This window comes from Eurytemora carolleeae, unplaced genomic scaffold (assembly GCF_000591075.1).
Source record: "Eurytemora carolleeae unplaced genomic scaffold, Eaff_2.0 scaffold680, whole genome shotgun sequence".
NCBI classification, from domain to species: domain Eukaryota; kingdom Metazoa; phylum Arthropoda; class Copepoda; order Calanoida; family Temoridae; genus Eurytemora; species Eurytemora carolleeae.
Genome location: NW_019396669.1, coordinates 52,476 through 71,343, shown reverse-complemented (window position 1 = coordinate 71,343; position 18,868 = coordinate 52,476). Strand labels below are relative to the sequence as shown.

Genomic DNA, 18,868 nt, shown 5'->3' with positions numbered 1-18,868 from the left:
AATAAAGAAAAATATATGTGTTGTTAAACCGTATATTAATGATGGCGACCTCCAAGAAATGTTCTGGTTTACAAATCACAATGAACAGCTGATCTAATCATCTGAACAAAATGGCGTCCTTTTATGAAGTTATTAAGATTCTTACCTGTTGAGCATCTTGAAAAAGAAGATGGTTGCCACCCCTTGGACGTCTATAGTTTGAGAAAACTGTATTCTTTCCACAAACTAAAAAAATAAAATCTACAAATTTGAAGAAAAACACAACCTTGAACAATTTTTGTTGAAAACGATATTATGGTGTATCCATGGGTTTCAAACCAGACAAGGTTGTACGTACAAATTGTGTAAGCTTTATGAATTACTTTTTGAAAAACAAAATTGTTTGAATAGGAAGTTCCTTTTTCAATCTTTGTATAAAGATTGGTAAGATTTGGAGCAAATTGTATTAATATTTTTCGTAGATTTTTAATTATTTTTCACAGATTTTTGTAAAACTTTAAAACATAATGCTAAAAACGCCATGTTCCATAGAATAACCGTTTTCTAATCAATTTCCGAAGGACAGAAAAAAATTTACAAAAATATTAGGGATTTTTTTAAAGTTGTACCACTTGAAAGCTTTCTAAAGTGTGCTATATTCAGGGTTACCAACAAAAGATGACTTTTTGACGATCTAAAACTCTTAGGTTGTAACTGTCTTAAAGTTGAACAAAGTAATTTAGATAAAAATCTGACTAAGCTATGTTGAATGATTTTGCAAAGAAGAGAGTGACACGATTACTTATGCAGGGAACAATTAAAGTAATAAAAACTGTGAATAAATTCGGTACTGTCGTCTCTGAGGTATTAACTTATGTGGGCAAACCCAGTAACTTCTTTGGTATCTTAAAGATTTACTAATGTATTGATAATGGACAATTTTAGACTTCTTTAGACTTTCCTTAGATGAAATCTGAACTAAATTTATCAAATCTATGGTGTTCAGTAAAACACAAAAAAGTCGAGCCACAGTTTGGAGTCACTGTATCTCATTACTGAATAAGAATCTTAAAGAAATAAACGTATAACTGAATAATTGCCCAACTAAAGTTTTTAAAGGAATTAAATTATAGCTGAATAAGCGTCCAACTAAAGTTTTTAAAGGAATTAAAGTATAGCTGGAAGACAGAGCACTTTTGAAAGGGAAATGAATTGGTAAGTTTTTTAAAAAAAAAGACTACTGTCCAATTTGAATTCTAAAAAATTGTTTTGGAATATTTAGCCATTTTACTGGAACACTAATAGATTACGATTTAAAGGTTTTTCGTTTCGTATTTTTATTACTCGGCCATTTTTATTAAAAATTTTACATTTCAGCTGTAACTAGCGGAAAATCAACACTTTTAATTGTTCTCAAATTTCGGTGGACTTTTTTGTTTTAATTGGCGAATCATTAAAAATTATAAATATCACATTTATGTCCGGGCAAAATTTTCCAACTTCGACACTGTCTTAAACCTTTCCATATATCATATGCGAGATTTCGCAAAAGGTGTGTTGGAGACAAATAGACAAACAGACAAATAGACAAATAGACAGAAAAGCCAATTTTATAAAAAGATAACAGTACATTATTACCTGTTCCTGAAATCCTTATAAAGTGTTGTACAAAGAAAACCCAAAACCACAAAATCATTTTTAATTTGATTTAATTAATTTTCACTTTTTGAGTTGAATGTTAAAACAACTTTTCTTTGTAACGATACACTGAAAATATGTTACTGAATTTGTTTACAAGTCCGTTTCATTTTTGCGTAATTTGCGTCACAAGTTCTCCGTCCCAATGTTTCTTTGCGTCTGACAAGGCAACTCTGCGTCACTAGGGGAGAGTACGCAAAACATATCAGCGCTGTCTGTATCCGACCCATGATGTTTCTTGTTTGCACTAATTATTACATGCGTAAAATGCCGAAAAAGTCCCCCACCCCCCACCGCCCCCTGTGCAAGTACTGTCGTCGTACACAAGAAAAGGGTAAGTTTTGTAAGTAAGCAAATCTTTTTCAATATTCACAATTTTTGTTAAATATGACACAACTTAATCTTAAGAGGTAGAACAAATTTCAAAGAAAATATAATTTTGAGACCAGAACACGTACTTTCCTTTCTTTCTGGTGTCTATTACTTTCGCCTTGAATTGAATTAAAATCCGTAAAAAGAACTTGATTGCGTTTCTTCCTGGTTTCTTGTAATCCTGACTGGGGATTTTTCAAGTTTTAGCGGATTTGCATACTCTTGAATTGCAAGTTTAGACGCACTTGTTATCCCCTTATGGTTGAAAAATGAGGGAGGGGGGGATGTTGATAAATTGGACGAGGGGGGATTTCATGCCCACACTAGTGTTAAATAAATGCTGTCTAAAAGATTCTGAAGACTGAATTTCAAATTGTTACATCAATTATTTTTCTTTTTCTTTTTCCTCAAATTTTTTATAATTCATACACAGGCAAATTTATTTAACTCTCTTAACTGAAGATAAATTAATGTTTTATCGGTCTGAAAATAATTACAATAGATTTTTACTGATTAAAAAGAATAACATTTTCTTGAGTATGCTGTACAGGGATAAACAGAAAACAGTGGAATTATTATTTACGTCAAAAAATAAATTCTTACTGTCCACATTTACAATCTGATTATTTTCCTGTTTCTTGTTTCTTCTTGATTATTTCCAAGTGCAGAGAAAGGAGAAAAAGCTTCAAAGCATGGATGACTTGTACTTTGTAGAATGACAAGTTTGATTCAAGGACAGTTCTCCAAGCTTTATATAGATAGATAGAATACATGCAGGATATACAGGGCTGCCAACAAGGGATGAAACTGTTAGATTTCTATAGTTAAATTTAGTTTTCTGCCTTAGTCTTTTAACCGTTTGTTATATTATTTGACAAAAAGGAGAAAGACAGTATAGATTCCGTACAGTCGTCTTAAAGGGACCGTTCACTTTTTTGGGTAATTTCAGGGTAAACTAAACAGCTTCTTTGAAAAGTAAGACTATTACCGATGAATAGCGCTTAGGCTGTTTAGTTTACCCTGAAATTACCCAAAAAAGTGAACGGTCCCTTTAAAACGCTCATCCTTTGTAGAAAGCCATGTAGATTGGATAGACAAGGTTGTATAGACAAGATTAGATAGACAATATTGGTTATACAAGATTAGATAGACAAAATTGGATAGGCAAGACTGGATAGACAAGGTTAGATAGACAAGATTAGATAGACAAGGGTAGATTGACAAGATTAGATAGACAAGATTATATAGACAAGATTATAAAGACAGGATTGGATAGAAAATATTCGATATTACCTATCGAATATTGGATAGACAAGATTGGATAGACAAGATTAGATAGACAAGATTGGATGGACAAGATTGGATAAACAAGATTTGATAGACAAGATTGATAGACAAGATTGGATAGACAAGATTGGATGGACAAGATTGGATAGACAAGATTAGATAGACAAGATTAGATAGACAAGATTAGGTAGACAAGATCAGATAGACAAGATTGGATAGAAAAGATCGGATAGACAAGATTGAATAGACAAGATTGGATAAGCAAGATTGGATAGACAAGATTATGAAGACAAGATTGGATAGAAAAGATTGGATAAACATGATTGGTTAGAAAAGATTGGATAGACAAGATTGGATAGACAAGATTGAAAAGACAAGATTGAATACACAAGATTGGATAGACAAGAATTTGAAAATAAGATTAGATAGTCAAGATTGGAAAGACGAGAGGGTAAAAAAAGTTTTGATAGACAAGATTGGATAGACAAGATTAGATAGTCAAGATTGGAAAGACAAGATTGAATAGACAAAATTGAATAGACAAAATTGAATAGACAAGATTGGATAGACAATATTGGATAGACAAGATTGGATAGACAAGATTGGATAGACAAGATTATAAAGACAAGATTGGATAGAAAAGATTGGTTAGAAAAGATTGGATAGAAAAGATTGGATAGAAAAGATTTGATAGAAAAGATTGGATAGAAAAGATTGGATATACAAGGTTGGATAGACAAGGTTGGATAGACAAGAATTTGTAAATAAGAATGGATAGACGAGATGGTACAAACAAGATTTGATAAACAAGATTTTATAAGACAAGATTGAATAGACAAGATTGGATAGACAAAATTATATAGACTAGAGACAAGATTGAATAAATATGATTGTCTTATTGATCTATGCCATAGTTTAGTAACATAGATCAATCACAGATTAATCCTATACCACTTCTCATTATTATAAATTATATTTTAACCAACTTTTGTCAAAACTTTTCTTGCATTGAAGTGGTTTGTGCAGTGTACACAATACAGGGTGGGGTAATATTTGTATCTGCACACACATCTTAAATCTTTATACTTTATTCTTTAAAGAAATATTGCGACATTTTCCTCAACTTGAGATATTATCAGTTTCTTCTTATTACTCTCAATTTTTACATCCTGTAGGTTTATACAATTTTCACGTCGATGAAAGTAAGAAATAATCGTTCATCTTTCAAATAAACTTATAAAATTATAATAGGAGCAAACCTCTGGGATATCGTTTTTTTCGGATTGGTTGCGTATTTGCTGAACTTGATCTGTTTAATACTACTATTTTTATACCAAATTTGGTATATACGGATTTTGGTATAAATTTGACACATTTTTTTATCAATTTCTCGAGACATGAACATCAGATAGAACTCGATCAACTCCTAAGTAAGCATAAGCATTTTTCCTTTACAGTCCCTTTAAATGTATGTACCAATACATTATCATGTACTGAAATTGTATTACATCACTATTTCAATAAAAGACTTCTCTGTGTTGATATGTATGCTTACCACTGTAGTCCATATCTTCTATATAATAAAGGTACTCGCTCAACAATACATCTATTTATATATGTTAGCTAAAGCTGGTCAAACGGCAGGACCGAATTAGCTGAAATTTAATTTTTCAAAAAAGTTTTTATTCTTCAAAAATCGAAATTTTTTGTTCTGAATTCGATTTATAAAATGTCCACGGTCAACGCTGGGCACTTGAGCTAGTATTTTCTTACTTTGTTTGTCTAGGCCTAATGTTGGCCTGGTAACTGCCTAGTGCCTAGGTTTAATGATCTAAGATATCTGTAGACCGGAAGTGAAGAAAACAATGAAGAAACGGGAAAAAATGTTCCGGAATTGAAATTAATATAAATTGAACTTGTAGAATTTGTCACCTTGTCAAAATCAAGGATGAAAACAAGTATACTTCCGCCTCAAATAGATTAATTAAAGAGAATCTTTTCAACGATAAGTCATCTGTAATAAATATGTTTGGCTTGCCTGTTTGTCTTCAATAAACGTTAAAACAGCTGAACCCACCTCATATAATCTAAGTTTGAAATATCCAAGGTGTACACCATTCGGTTGCAAAGATATAGGGATTTGAAAATTTGAGTTTGTGGCAAAAACTCAATTTTTTATTTTACTCGGAAACATTTTTTAGATTTACAATCACAAAAAAAATATATTTGCAAAACTAAATTGTTTATTAATGCACGAATTCAAAAATTCTGCCGAAAGAGCAAAATTAAATAAGAAAAATTATTACGCGTATTGTTATATTTTTATAACTTGACAAGCAAATCTGCTGAAATCTGAGCAAGGTGTTCTGCTCGTACTGTTTTATAAACCCGTGGATAATTAAGATAAATTGCAAACCACAATAATACAGTAGGTAGTTGTTAGGCATGTTTATAGAGGGGGTATTGTTGCAAGCCGTAGGGGGTTGTATGTGCATTTTTATGTTTACTGAATAAAACGGGAGCGGGGTGCAAAATGAATTTAAGAAACAGCTAAACAATAGAAGTTCCTGTTTGGTTTTATTATATCTCTGTTGAAGATGGCTGTATAATGTTTATATAATATTAATAATGATATCCTCATTTGACCCTGAACTCATGACATTGAGAAAATATAATAGAACAAAGGCGTTGAACTCACTAGTTACTACGCAGTATAAACTACAGGAAGGGAAGATTTTCACAATAAAACCCTAATAATATTATTGAGCATTTAAAAAGAACAATCTTTACTTTTCATAAAAATGATTTTGATTTTTTAATTAGAACTTTGATTTTTTCGAAGTTTTCTTTTCTTCTTTTTTTTATTCAGAACTTATTTTATAAAACATACTGAAAGTTTTCAGGAGAAATTAAGAAAGAATCAGAAAAATCTTGAGGGATTAGATTTGAAGTTTAAAGATAGCTTCGGATGAGAAAAATAAAATTTTCAATCTTCTAACAGGATTTTATTGCCCTGAATATTCTGTTCTATATTTTCGATTTTGGATTCTCACAGAATTTTAGGGGCACAAAATCTTTTAAAACTTTGTTATCTCGCTGTAGGTTAAATAACGCTAAAGAAAGATTGAGTTTTCTCTGATTTTATCCCTGTTGTTTCCATAGATAAATAAATAAAAATAGATAGCTTATGTACGCAAAATCACCAAGAATGGTAAACTCATACTTCTAGGGGTCAAAGTGTACTTCGATGATAAGCGGGGTGGTTTGGTGTTTTAATGGATTTCATAAATATTAAACCACTCAGGAGTGAATTTTATTTTGAGAATATCAAATTATTTCACTGAGCAATATATCATATTGACGAGAATTGAAGAAGGACATGAGAAGGACTAAACTAACTTAAATTTCTTTTTACAGAACTCATGTACATTGTACACCACAAGTACTCAATAACATAAGAACAACAGCCAATGTTCACAACCGACCTAGTTAATCTATATAATAGGAATATCTTTAAAACATCGCTGTACATTTATATCTTTCAAGATGAAAAATGTCGTCTTATGCGCAATCTATCTTTATCTATGGTTGTTTCTCTGAAAACTAAAATAAATTCAGTTTGATTTGAGGCTCACAACCCAGAATGAACATGCAATCCTAACTGTTATGTTTATTGATATTATGAACCATCTGACGGAAAATTTGATCTAACATTACGATGATTTTAACGCGAAAGGATTGTCAGGTTTTTAAAGCTTTGACCGCTAAACATTGCCTTGGACCATTTATGTTTTAGAATTGGTTTATTTTCCGGGGCTTATATAGTTCAGGTTTTTCAGGGTCAAATCTCAAGCAGAAAAACTTCTTTTCAAAAAGTTTTATCTTCACGCTTGACTGCACAGATAAAGGGTGCACGCACGTAGCCCGTAAACTCAATGAAATTATTAATTTTGTTCATTGAGCGCAGCATTTGACGTCCTTGGATAGTTGTCAGATAATTCCGGGGTTTGTTCTTTTATCTTTCATTCAGTTTTTATCTTTCTTTTCATTTTTTTATTTTATCTTTTTGTTCATATCTAATTGTTATTTTTTCGTCTTTTTTCTTCTTGTTGTTTTGGTCTTTCTTGTTTCTTTTTTTTGCATTCAATTTTTGTTTCCGTTTTTTGTCCAATTCTTTTCTTTAATAAATTTTTCCAAAAAGTGATAGGCGGTTACATCAATAAAATGAAGACGACTTTTTTATTTCAGTTTTGATTGTTTACAGCTTTTTTCGAATCACAAGTTTACAAGTAATCTAAGAGAAGCTTTTCTAATTGACAGCTTCTCTTGACTTCATTGTGTATGTGTTAAGCAGCTTGATATAAATCAAATGGAAATCAAAAATCGGTTTTATTGTATTTATATAATCGCCTACCAATATAGTTGATATCTTAAAGTATTCTTTTTTTCTCAATTTACCATTTTATATTATTAAAATAATTGTGTAACTCGCATTCTTTTCTTTATTTGTTTGTTTATAATGTACGTTTGTCCTGAGTAAATTTTTTCATAATTTAAATCAGCGTGAAAATTGTTTTTCATTTGACTGATTCCTGGGATGGATGAAATTAATCCGGAAGAAAAGTTTCGGTTTAATCAATCCGAGATCGATAATGGCCATTAAAACAAACTTGTCAAGTAAATATGTTTTCAAATCAACGAAGTCATCATGCGATATTCGCAGAAAATACAGAGTTAAAAGTTTTGAAAATCAGCCAACTGTTTTCTGCTTATTTGTCAAGTATTATGCTTCGCATATTTTTAGAAATTGAGGTGTTGAGAAAAAATTATAGACCATGGTCTCCAGATCTACTAAACTGCTTCATTTCTACTAAACCTCTTCAGATTTACTAAATATCTTCATATCTACTAAACTCCAGATCTACTAAACCCCAGATCTACTAAACTCCAGATCTACTAAACTCCAGATTTACTAAACTGCTCTTATAGATCTACTAAAATCCAGGTCTACTAAACTGCAGATCTACTGAACTCCAGATTTAAAAAACTGCTCCAGATCTACTAAGCTCCAGATCTAGTCAAATCCAGATCTACTAAATTCCAGGTCTAGTAAAATTCAGATCTACTAAATTACTCCAGATCTACTAAACTTCAGATCTACTATACTCCAGATTTAGTAAACTAAAGATGTACTAAACTACTATAGATCTACTTAATTCCAGATCTTATTAACTCCGGATCTATTAAACTCCAGATCTACTAAACTACTCCAGATCTACTAAAATCCAGATCTACTATACTGCAGATCTACAAAACTCCAGATCTACTAAACTCCAGATCTTGTAATCTCCAGATCTACTAGCTACTCCAGATCTACTAAACTATGGTCAAGATCTACTAAACTGCTCAAGAACTACTTAACTATACTCCAGATCTACTAAACCATAGTCAAGAACTACTTAACTATACTCCAGATCTACTAAACTATACTCCAGATCTACTAAACTGCTCCAGATCTACTAAACTTCTGAACCGAATCGTGGATTAGTTTCAAGTTCAGTTGGAAGAAAACCTTCACATCATGGTCTTCAGCTCTAATTGTTGAAATGTCAACAAAACAAACAGCTGACTAGTAACTTTACTCACAAGATTACGCGGCAATTTAACGTATCATGGTGCGGCCATCTTTTTTTAACAATCTGCAATTAACCGCGTGAACAACTTTATTTTCAAAAATAGTTTAAAATTATATTAAAGACTGGAAATTAGGAAATAAATTTAGTTCGAATATATTTATATACAAATGCTGTACAGAAGTTAGAACTTTTGGATAGTTAATCTCGAGATTAAGCATTGATCTCCATCTTACAGGGCTACGGATTAATTTAATTCGTCTTCGATATCCCGTCCCAGTCATACCTTGCAGGGTTACCTTTAGTTGAGGAATCAAGCATTTATCCACAAATTTGAAAATTCCCACAATGAATATCTTAATATAGCGTTCAATTAAATATTAACGATACTCGACAGAAAGTTTCAACCTCAAATTATATTCATTTTAACTCTGTTTTCTAAATTTCCTGACTCCTGTAAAATTTACTTTTGTTATGCATACATTTCAAAAGAGGCTTCAAAATTGTAAAAACTTTCTTTTATCCTCATAAACTTTATTGAACCCAAGAAAATTGTGTACAATGTATACGAATTAATTATTTTAACAAAGGAAATGAAATATACATAAAAAATTATTTAAAGTTTATGAATCCATTATAAAAATTGTGAACTTGATTTTCATTCAATCATGTATTTTGTTTGTTTAACATTTCAAAACATACCATTTGTCAATACTAAACTGGGCCAAATTGAACCATTTATTTTTTTATATTTTAAAGTACTATATGAAGATTTAACTTAAGTCTTAAAGTCGTCATTTTATTCCAGAGTTTTCTAGTTCTCACTGTAGAAAACAGTCACACGGCTTGGAGTCATGAATTCATAAAGTATGGCATTCTTATTTAATATCTATATAATTAATCAGGGTGTAAAGTAAGGCGTAAATGTCCAAAATGAATTTGAAGTTCCATACCAGCAATCCGTGGCTTCACACCATACAACATACACATCATAAACCCTTAAACACATTTTTAGAATACAGTGAGATTCTGAAAAGTGTTGAATAAATATCGTCTTTGTTTTCCCTTTTACTGAAGAAGTGTCGCTCAGCATTTTTATATTTACATCTACTGTGATGGTAGGCGATTATATAAATACAATGAAGACGACTTAAGATTTGAATTTTGAGGTGGTGTATTATTCTACATACACGTACATATCCGCCATACTTCACTTCTGACCTACGCCAAATCCGCTATACTACACATCCGACCTACTAGCACGTGGTATTACAGCTGCTATATGGACTTATGGCCGCAGCGCCCGGCCCCCTAGCCTGTCCTAGCCGCGGCGCTTGGCCCCTAGCCTGTCTTAACCGCAGCGCTCGGCCCAGAAATTGTCTTAACCTAACCTAACCCTCAAATAATACTAAAATAAACAGCTGGCGTAGGTCCGATATTGCAGTAGGTCGGAAAGTTAGTAGGTCAGAAGTTCAGTAGGGGGGATGTTGCGTATAGACGATGTAACATCACCAATTTTGATTTTAATCAAGCTGTTAAGCACATGATCACATGAACATGGAAGTCAAGAGAAACTGTCAATTCAAAAAGCTTTTCTTTGAATACTTATAAACTTGTAATTCGAAAAAAGTTTGTTAACAATTAACCCTTCAATAAAAAGGTCGTCTTCATTGTATTAATATAATCGCTTACAGCTGACATATCTCGAAATATATTCAGAAACTTTTGTGTGGAGTATCGTTAAACTTAATCGCTTGATATCGATATCCAATGTGGGAACTTTTTTGAGGATTATCGCTCGATTCTCTAATAAAAATTATCTATGCAGGATATGACCACCACGGAATATCAAAGAGGAATTAATATTTGATCTGCAAGTCTGCATCATTGCTTATAGATCCCAAGATTGACTTTCGCGACATTTCACAATTTCAAGAGAAAGACGACAATAAGAATTTTACTATTTTCTGGTTCTCAATGTAGAAATTTACCATATTTTTAAGATGATGGTTTACCTGAGTAAAATAGTTTTATTGTAAGATCTTAGAGATTTGATTTGACATCTTCCTCCTGAGAAAGGGGACCCAGCACACAAAATACGAAACTGAAAACAATACTTTAAAGGGATTGGAAGCGTAATTCCAAGTAACCCTCCATGGAAAGATGGCAATGTCCGATTTACAACGGTATACCCTAAAGAGCTTTGTCTGATTTACGAATTAGAGCACAAAATGCAAAACTTAAAATAATACTTTAAAATCTGTTTTTTTGATTTGTTCTCCCGACATCTTCATTGAGAACAAATTATGAATTCAGAATTGTGTTTTTTTCCTTAACTGCATATGAAATGTTAATTCCACTGCATTCCTAAATTCATTTTTTTAATTGTTCATTGTCTAAATTTTAATATACGATGCTAAATCTTTTTGTACTTCAAGCGTAAGGTAGAGAAATTTAAACCACTCATACTCAGAATTCATAAAAATAAAAGACAACTTCTTAAAGCTATTGTTGTGAATCAATTCTAATATTCAATATTGAGATAAATCAATAAAATTCTTTTCTTTTTTCTTACCATGCAAGCACTTGTTAGTCCATAGAAGCTGGGTCTCCAAACCATTCTGCAGAATAAAGAAGATTAGGAAAACTTTAGGAGAACTAGGAGAACTAGGAGATCTAGGAGAACTAGGAGAACTAGGAGAACTGGGAGAACTAGGAGAAATAGAAGAAATAGGAGAAATAAGAGAAATAGGTGAACTAGGAGTATTAGAAGAACTAGGAGAACTAGGAGAACTAGGAGAACTAGGAGAACAATAGAACTAGGAAAACTAGGAGAACTAGGAGAACAAGAGAATTAGGAAAACTAGGAGAATAAGGAGAACTAGGAGAACTAGGAGAACTAGGAGAACTAGGAGAACTGGGAGAACTAGGCGAACTAGGAGAACAATAGAACTATGAAAACTAGGAGAATAAGGAGAACTAGAAGAACTAGGAGAACTAGGATAATTAGAAGAACTAGGAGAACAACAGTTGTACTAGGAAAACTAGGAGAATTAGTGAGAACTGGGAGAACTAGGAGTACTAGGAGAACTAGGAGAACTAGGAGAACTAGGAGAACTAGGAGAACTAGGAGAACTAGGAGAACTAGAAGAATTAGGAGAATTAGTAGACCTAGAAGAATTAGGAGAATTAGTAGAACTAGAAGAATTAGGAGAATTGTCAATTAAGTTTTTACTAAACATGAGAAATACACTTAAAACATTTAAAACCTGGATTGGGGAAAGGTTTGAAGAAAGTAGAATGAATCATCTGCCGACTCTAAGCACAGATCATCTCCACAATTCTTTCCGTACACTACCTGTACAGTGTACAGTTTACACAGTTCAGAATAACGTTGTATGTACACTACCTGTACGGTGTTAGTACATACAGTTCTGAATGCTGTTGTATGTATACGGTAATTGTACACTTTTTGAAATGTAGGTGGGCGTCGACAATAATATGTTAGGTTGGCTAGTTGGTCAATTGGTTGGTTGGTCTGTTGGTTGGTTGGTCGGACTATTAGTCTCATAATCAACGACGCCCGCCTATTGTTTTACAACACTGTACATTACACAGTTTTCTGAATGATTCTACAGTTAGAACTAGAAAACTCTGGAATATGAAAGGACTTTAGGACTGAAGTTATACTATTTAATTGTGCAGTTTAGACAGGCCCATTTCGCTGAATAGGAAATTTTAAAGCTTTCAGTAAATCTATTAAATTAAATACACTTAACGATTGATTTAATGTCGTCCACCTATTACATAATTTTGTGGTTCTCACTGAGAGTGTCTAACATTAACTACTAATGCTCCAGTGTTTATTCTTACCTCTCCATATCCATTCCATCTTACTAAATGTCATTCCATTTATAAAAGAAATTAATCAGAATAACTTTTTTTTAATTTCACCCGAAAATGTATAAAATTCCTTTATTCTCTCTTATTATCTCAAGAATCGAAAATTTTAGACCATATTATGGAAAACTCATTATAATCATTATTAATATCATCTTTTCTCGTGCACAATTTTCTATTTTATTTGGAACCTTCTGCAGTACCTAAATATAGGAACAAAATCTAATTCATGTACAGTACAGTGGGAACCAGAAAACTCTGGAATAAGAAGACGACTTTAAGACTCAAGCTTTGGCTTTAGATAGTTCAATGAACATGCGACACAGCAATTGAGCAGTGTAAACAGATCCATTTAATTTAATAAATGATTCTAAAAATGTAAAAACTATTTGTTTTGTAACATCAAATAAACTTTAATTTAACTTTAATGTCTTCTTCCTAATCCAAATTTTTCTGGTTTTGACTGTGACTGTTGTGACTTTTTCAGGAAAATCCGCAGTGATTTTTTATCTGGAAGACGACTTTCCTGATGATTGATCTGTAATCCTGCCGTAACTGTGTCCTGTCAACATCCAACCTTTTCAAAACAAAGAAGATGTTTTTGGAGTTGTTTTTTAGACTTAAAATGAAACCCAATCTGCCTTTCTATGGGGTAATTTTAATTTTTAATTTTTCTTGTTTTCCTAATCAAGTATATTTATTGGAAGGATTTGTTTTTTTTTTGCTTTTTCTGATTCGTATTAAACATTTGATATTTCAAACTATAAATTCTGTTATAGATAAAGTAATGTAAGTTTGAAATATCAAAGGTTGTAAAGATTTAGGGATTAGTTGAGAGCGTAGATTTATATATATAATCAATTGTCAATACTCAGATAAACATCTTAAACTTTTAACCTGTTCTCATTCCTTGGCCTTCTCCATGATATTCAATCTTAGAATATTTTTTTATTAATTGTTTTTTTTAAAGGAATTAGAGCATTTCATTTAACAAACTTAACGAAATCTTTTTAAAATAACTAATATTATTTTAGAAATTACATAATGTGTAAATAAAATAATTTTGGTAGTTTTAATAATACGCAATAATATAATATTGTTTTTTTTTTTTAACAGAGAAGATGAAAATATTCTTTTTATATTTTACCTTGAATGTTTTATTTATGAATGTCTGCGTGTAATCTAAATAAAATTAATAAAATATTTATTTTTATTTGATAAAACTTTGTTTTAGTTTATTATACCTACATACTCTACTCCATCTAATATCATCCCTCCATCCCCCTTAACCATCAGACCTAATATAATATTTCAAGTTATTAAAAATATATAACAAACGAAATTTTTAAAGATTTTTAAAGCAAATTTTAAAAATGATTTACCTAATAATAAAGAGATAACGCTAGTAAATATCATACTTTTTGTTTTTTTTCTTCACATCTTCAAATAAAAAACTAGTCCACAAGAACCCATGTTTTCTTTTCAGTCGACTATAATAATAACAAAAACTAATTTGAACTTCTAGTGGAACTTTTAGTTGATATAAATTTCATATTTCGTCGTTGGAATTGTAAAGAAAACAGAGATAAACAGATTCGAGAAAAAATCAACAATCACTGTAAACTCTAATTTTCTAATCCCTAATTATATATCATGCCACCTGATATTTCAAACTTTAGATTCTGTTAAATCAAATCTTCAACGATTTAAACATAAAAAAAATGTCACAATCAAGTTGCAAAGATATCTTGATTATAAACTAAGAGTTTGCGACAAGTGTTCAGTTTGTTAATATTGTTAAACCTCGAGTGCTTATCGAATTGAACAATTCTTTACCAACAAATTTTTATTGGCAATTCTATATATTCGCAAATCAAAATAAGAGCACCCTAGGAAAACAAGAATTGAACAAAATGAAAAATATCTAGGTTCTAAAGACCTACGAAGAAAGCAAAAAATATTGGGGGAGAAACGGTTTAAATTTATTTTATGTGAACTCAACTTATAAGTTGTGAATATACAATATATCTTTATCCTTTTTCCACAGAACGTAAATATTTCACATGTAAAATACTATATATATATATATATATATATATATATATATATATATATTTATGTTTGACACTACATATTCATTTATCGAGCATTAAATGAAACGTTTAACTAAACTCTGAAATGCATACTGCATATATTACGTTTTAATTTGTATACATTGTAAAACATATTTTAAACATAATACATACGTATATTTGTTAATTACCGATGTCTACAGGATGTTCTAAAAACATTTTTTTCCTTACAAGTTAGAAGTTTTACTTAAGTTGAATACCATTGTGTTTAAATATATGAAACTTTTGTTTTTGCAATATTAAAAAAAGTTATTTTTATTTTTATTGATGACATATGTTTACTGTTTCCATACTTCCGGTAGTTTTAACTAATCTCGGTAATTATTAAATTTTTCAGATTTACTCCGTCCTATCATATCCTAACATATACTATACCTGTCCTGTACTATCCTGTCCTGTCCTATTCTGTCCTAACCCGACCAAAAATATTTTATGCCCGTTCTTTTCTGTCCTGTCATATTTACTAACCTGTTCTAAAACCTTCTAAGTTCTAACATGTTCTATCGATTCAGATTAGTCATTTTCTATGGAATGTATCCTGTTTCGGTAATCACTGTCATTTATGTCCTTTCGCTTTCTAATATCCTATTTCATATTATTCTTTCTTTCTATACTACAATCTTGTACACTATTTCACATTTTAAGATGAATAAAATACATTTTTGTCAAATATTTTTTTGATTTTGCTAATTTCATTTTTGTTGACTGAATTGCTTCACGGATTTTTATTATTATCAGCTGATGTCCTTGAAAGATTATCAGCTGCGTTAATTAAAATGGCGTCCAATTGTTTTTTTCTTTAGACAATGCCGCGATAATTATACTGAGCAAGAGGAATGGTATCAAGTTGCAAAATTCACATTAACGGGGGGAGGCAAAATTAAGATATTATGATTATCCTACTATATATTTTATACTAATTATGTTAATTAGGAATGACTGTATAGAATAAATTAACAAATTAGTTTTAAAGTCGTCTGGGCATGTCTGATTCACACCGCGTTAACCCTTTCAGAGGAAGTTTATGGGGGGGGGCGGGAAGAGACGCCCACCCTTCTAGAAAAATTAGGAGCGCAGAAAGCAGGCAAGGTTAGTCCTTAAATTTTGATTTTTAAGAATAGATTCATGCGCCATGTTTTCACTGAAAATGAAGATTTTTAATAAAAATCCAAATCTTGCTTTCCACTTTCACTATCCATCTTCCACCTCCCCCCCCCCCCCCAGCTAGGCATGGTTTTGACATAAAATAGACCAAATTTCCTGTAAAAAGTCCAAAAGGGGGGGGGGGGATTAATTTCCGAGATTAAAAAAGAAATTTCGTGCATGTGATTATTTAATAATTAACTTTGGAGTCAATCAAATTTCAATTACAAAATCTTTTTCAGTAAAATAAATGATCGTTTTTTCAAAAGTTTGTTCCAAAAATCGTTTGTTTAGAAAACAAACGCTCGTTTTTATCAAAATCTTTCAGAAAATGTTTGTTCAGTTAAAATCTTTTGTATTTTCAAGTTCGTTCTAACGATTTAAATCGTTAATTTTTGTTTTTTTATGTCTCTGAAGTATGATTCATTCATTTTTTTCCACCGCATTTTCTGCATTTTTCGCGTAAACAATTTTTCGCATTTGTCTGCATTTCGTTCGCTCGCGATAAATGCGAAAATTTGTTTACGCGAAATAGAAAATGACTCTATCTGTTTTGCGAAAAAATGCGCATTTCGCGAAAAAAAATATTGCGAAAATATATGCAATTTAAAATGAATGCGACAATTCATCAAAAAATACAAAATTTAGAGAATTGCAAAATGGGAACAAAAATTTTCCCGAAGCGATTCGTTCGCTGCAAACCCGTACTCTAAATTGTTTACTTTTATAAACAGGGTGTCTCAAAAAAAACTGTGCAGTAGGGGTATTAGTAACTGAGGAAACAATTTTCGTTCAATTTTTACGATCAAGGTGTCATTCGAAAGCTCTATATTTCAGTTATTTCATGGTGTGAAATTTTTCTTTCTAGGCCTCATCCTTTTTTTGTTACAACCAATTATTTGAGCGTAAGTCGAAAATCGATTTCCCGGATTTTTCAATTTTTCGATTTTTCACGTCTCATTTTTATTCGTTCATAAAGTATGGAAAAATTTAAAGATTTTTGAAATTTTTTTAGAAATCATAAGCTGTTAAACTTTGGATCAGCGATTATTACTTTTGGAGCTAGAGCAATCTAAAGAAAAAAATATGCATTGAAAAAAACGAAAAGAGAGCTACGGGTACCTCCGTACGAACCTTGCCCAGACCACAAAAATAATTTTTTTTGAAATCAGTTGGTACAATCCACAGCTCGCTATTTCAATTAACTTTTTTTATCTAACCCACCAGGGCAAATAGGTTGTCAAGTACAATAGATGGCAACAGAAAAATCGACCAACTGCGCACAACGTCATATGTGTCAAATGAAAAAAGAAAGACGACATGTCCTCTAATTAGTTGGTATAATTTCCAAGATTCGGTGAAGATAAATGTCGTCTTTGTAGGAATACGTAAAAATACATGTTGTCTCACAAAACACTTTGCAGATCCAACATTTTGGCTGCAACAGATAACTTACATAAAATGTACGAAAATTTGTGAATTTTTTGGTTATTTATGAACAAATGAATATATGTAAAAAATCAAAAGTTGAAAAATCTGGGAAATCGATTTTTTCGGCTCCTGCTCCATAATTAAAGAAGTGATTGTAATATAAAATGAATGCCTGGAAATAACTGAAATATCGAGATTTCTAATGTTAACATGATTGTGAACATTTAATCAAAATTTTTGCCTCAGTACCCAATACCCCTACTCCAAATTTTTGTTTGGGACACCCTGTTTATAATATATATCTACATAGACTTTCCAATAATTTCATAATTAAAGCACTTTTGAAAATTTTTATATATTTCGTACGTGTTCCCAAAAATAGTAAAATACGACATTTGAGAAAAAAAATTAAATATCCTTAGAAGACGACATTTCATTAGAAAATTGCCGTTTCTTGTTGCCTGTATTTCCCCTGGATCTGGGGGTTTATCCTCGATTAGACCTTTCCAGAGCACTTCTCCAAAGATATCATTAAACATTTCTGAAATGTGTTTTTACTTTATACTTTCTAATTACAATGTTAAAGGGTTATGTACAAAATCAGTTTCAACCCCGTCATTAAATCTATAGAACGTTAAATGAAAAAGTGTAAAAACAGAAATAAAGAACACATAAAATTGCACTAATTTCACTAAAAGATAAGCTCTTTAGTCTAAAAATATCACTTTTATTTATAGTTTTGTCATACAGAAAATTTGAGTTGACACTTATGACGTTTAAACAGCTGTACTGAAAGTGTACGCATTCTGTGTTGCCGTCTATTGTACTTGACAACCTATTTGCACCAGGGTACAAAAATAAAACATTTTTTGTGAATCTGAAATTACAAAAAAAAACTTTAAAAAAGTCATCACTTTAATTAATAATATTGTTACTTTAGATATGATGTTCACGCTTTCATTTGTTATTAGTCCATTTATATGATAGGTTCAAGGTAATGGTAGTTAAATAGGCCAAAAATGTTGTAAGATTTTTTCAGGGGCCTTCTAAGAGACTGTTCACGCAAAAAAAGAACACATTCTCAAATGTAAACTTATCTCTTAGAGAGCACAAGCCGTCCAAGGTATCGTTTTATAGGTAAAAGCATATGCATGTTTCAACAATGATATTCCTTTTTTTCTAAGGCCTAGACATATACATTTCAAAAATGCTACGAGTCTGTTTCTAGCTTCAGCTAAAAAGGAGAAGTTGGCAGAATACTTATCGACTTTTATGTGAGAGCATGCATCAGAG

General features: G+C 31.3%; 1 protein-coding gene across 3 annotated transcripts; it reads right to left on the bottom strand.

Moving 5' to 3' along the window:
• Positions 1–160: 160 nt before the first annotated feature.
• Positions 161–15,743, bottom strand: LOC111707163 (uncharacterized). Of its 3 annotated transcripts, none has more exons than XM_023480213.1 (11): positions 15,470–15,743; positions 14,252–14,359; positions 14,114–14,167; positions 14,017–14,051; positions 13,767–13,803; positions 13,396–13,446; positions 12,843–12,865; positions 12,239–12,327; positions 11,545–11,590; positions 10,985–11,073; positions 161–225 (listed from the first exon to the last, which is right to left on the bottom strand). In XM_023480213.1, the coding sequence occupies exons 2-11, from the start codon at positions 14,283–14,285 to the stop codon at positions 192–194; spliced, it is 492 nt and encodes a 163-aa protein (XP_023335981.1). In that variant the 5' UTR covers positions 14,286–14,359; positions 15,470–15,743; the 3' UTR covers positions 161–191. The 3 variants fall into 3 exon arrangements, with proteins under 3 accessions (XP_023335981.1, XP_023335980.1, XP_023335979.1); XM_023480212.1 differs by lacking the exon at positions 161–225 and adding an exon at positions 9,631–9,967 and having other exon boundaries at positions 15,377–15,726; XM_023480211.1 differs by lacking the exon at positions 161–225 and adding an exon at positions 9,631–9,967 and having other exon boundaries at positions 15,470–15,725.
• Between the last annotated feature and the right edge of the window lie 3,125 nt (positions 15,744–18,868).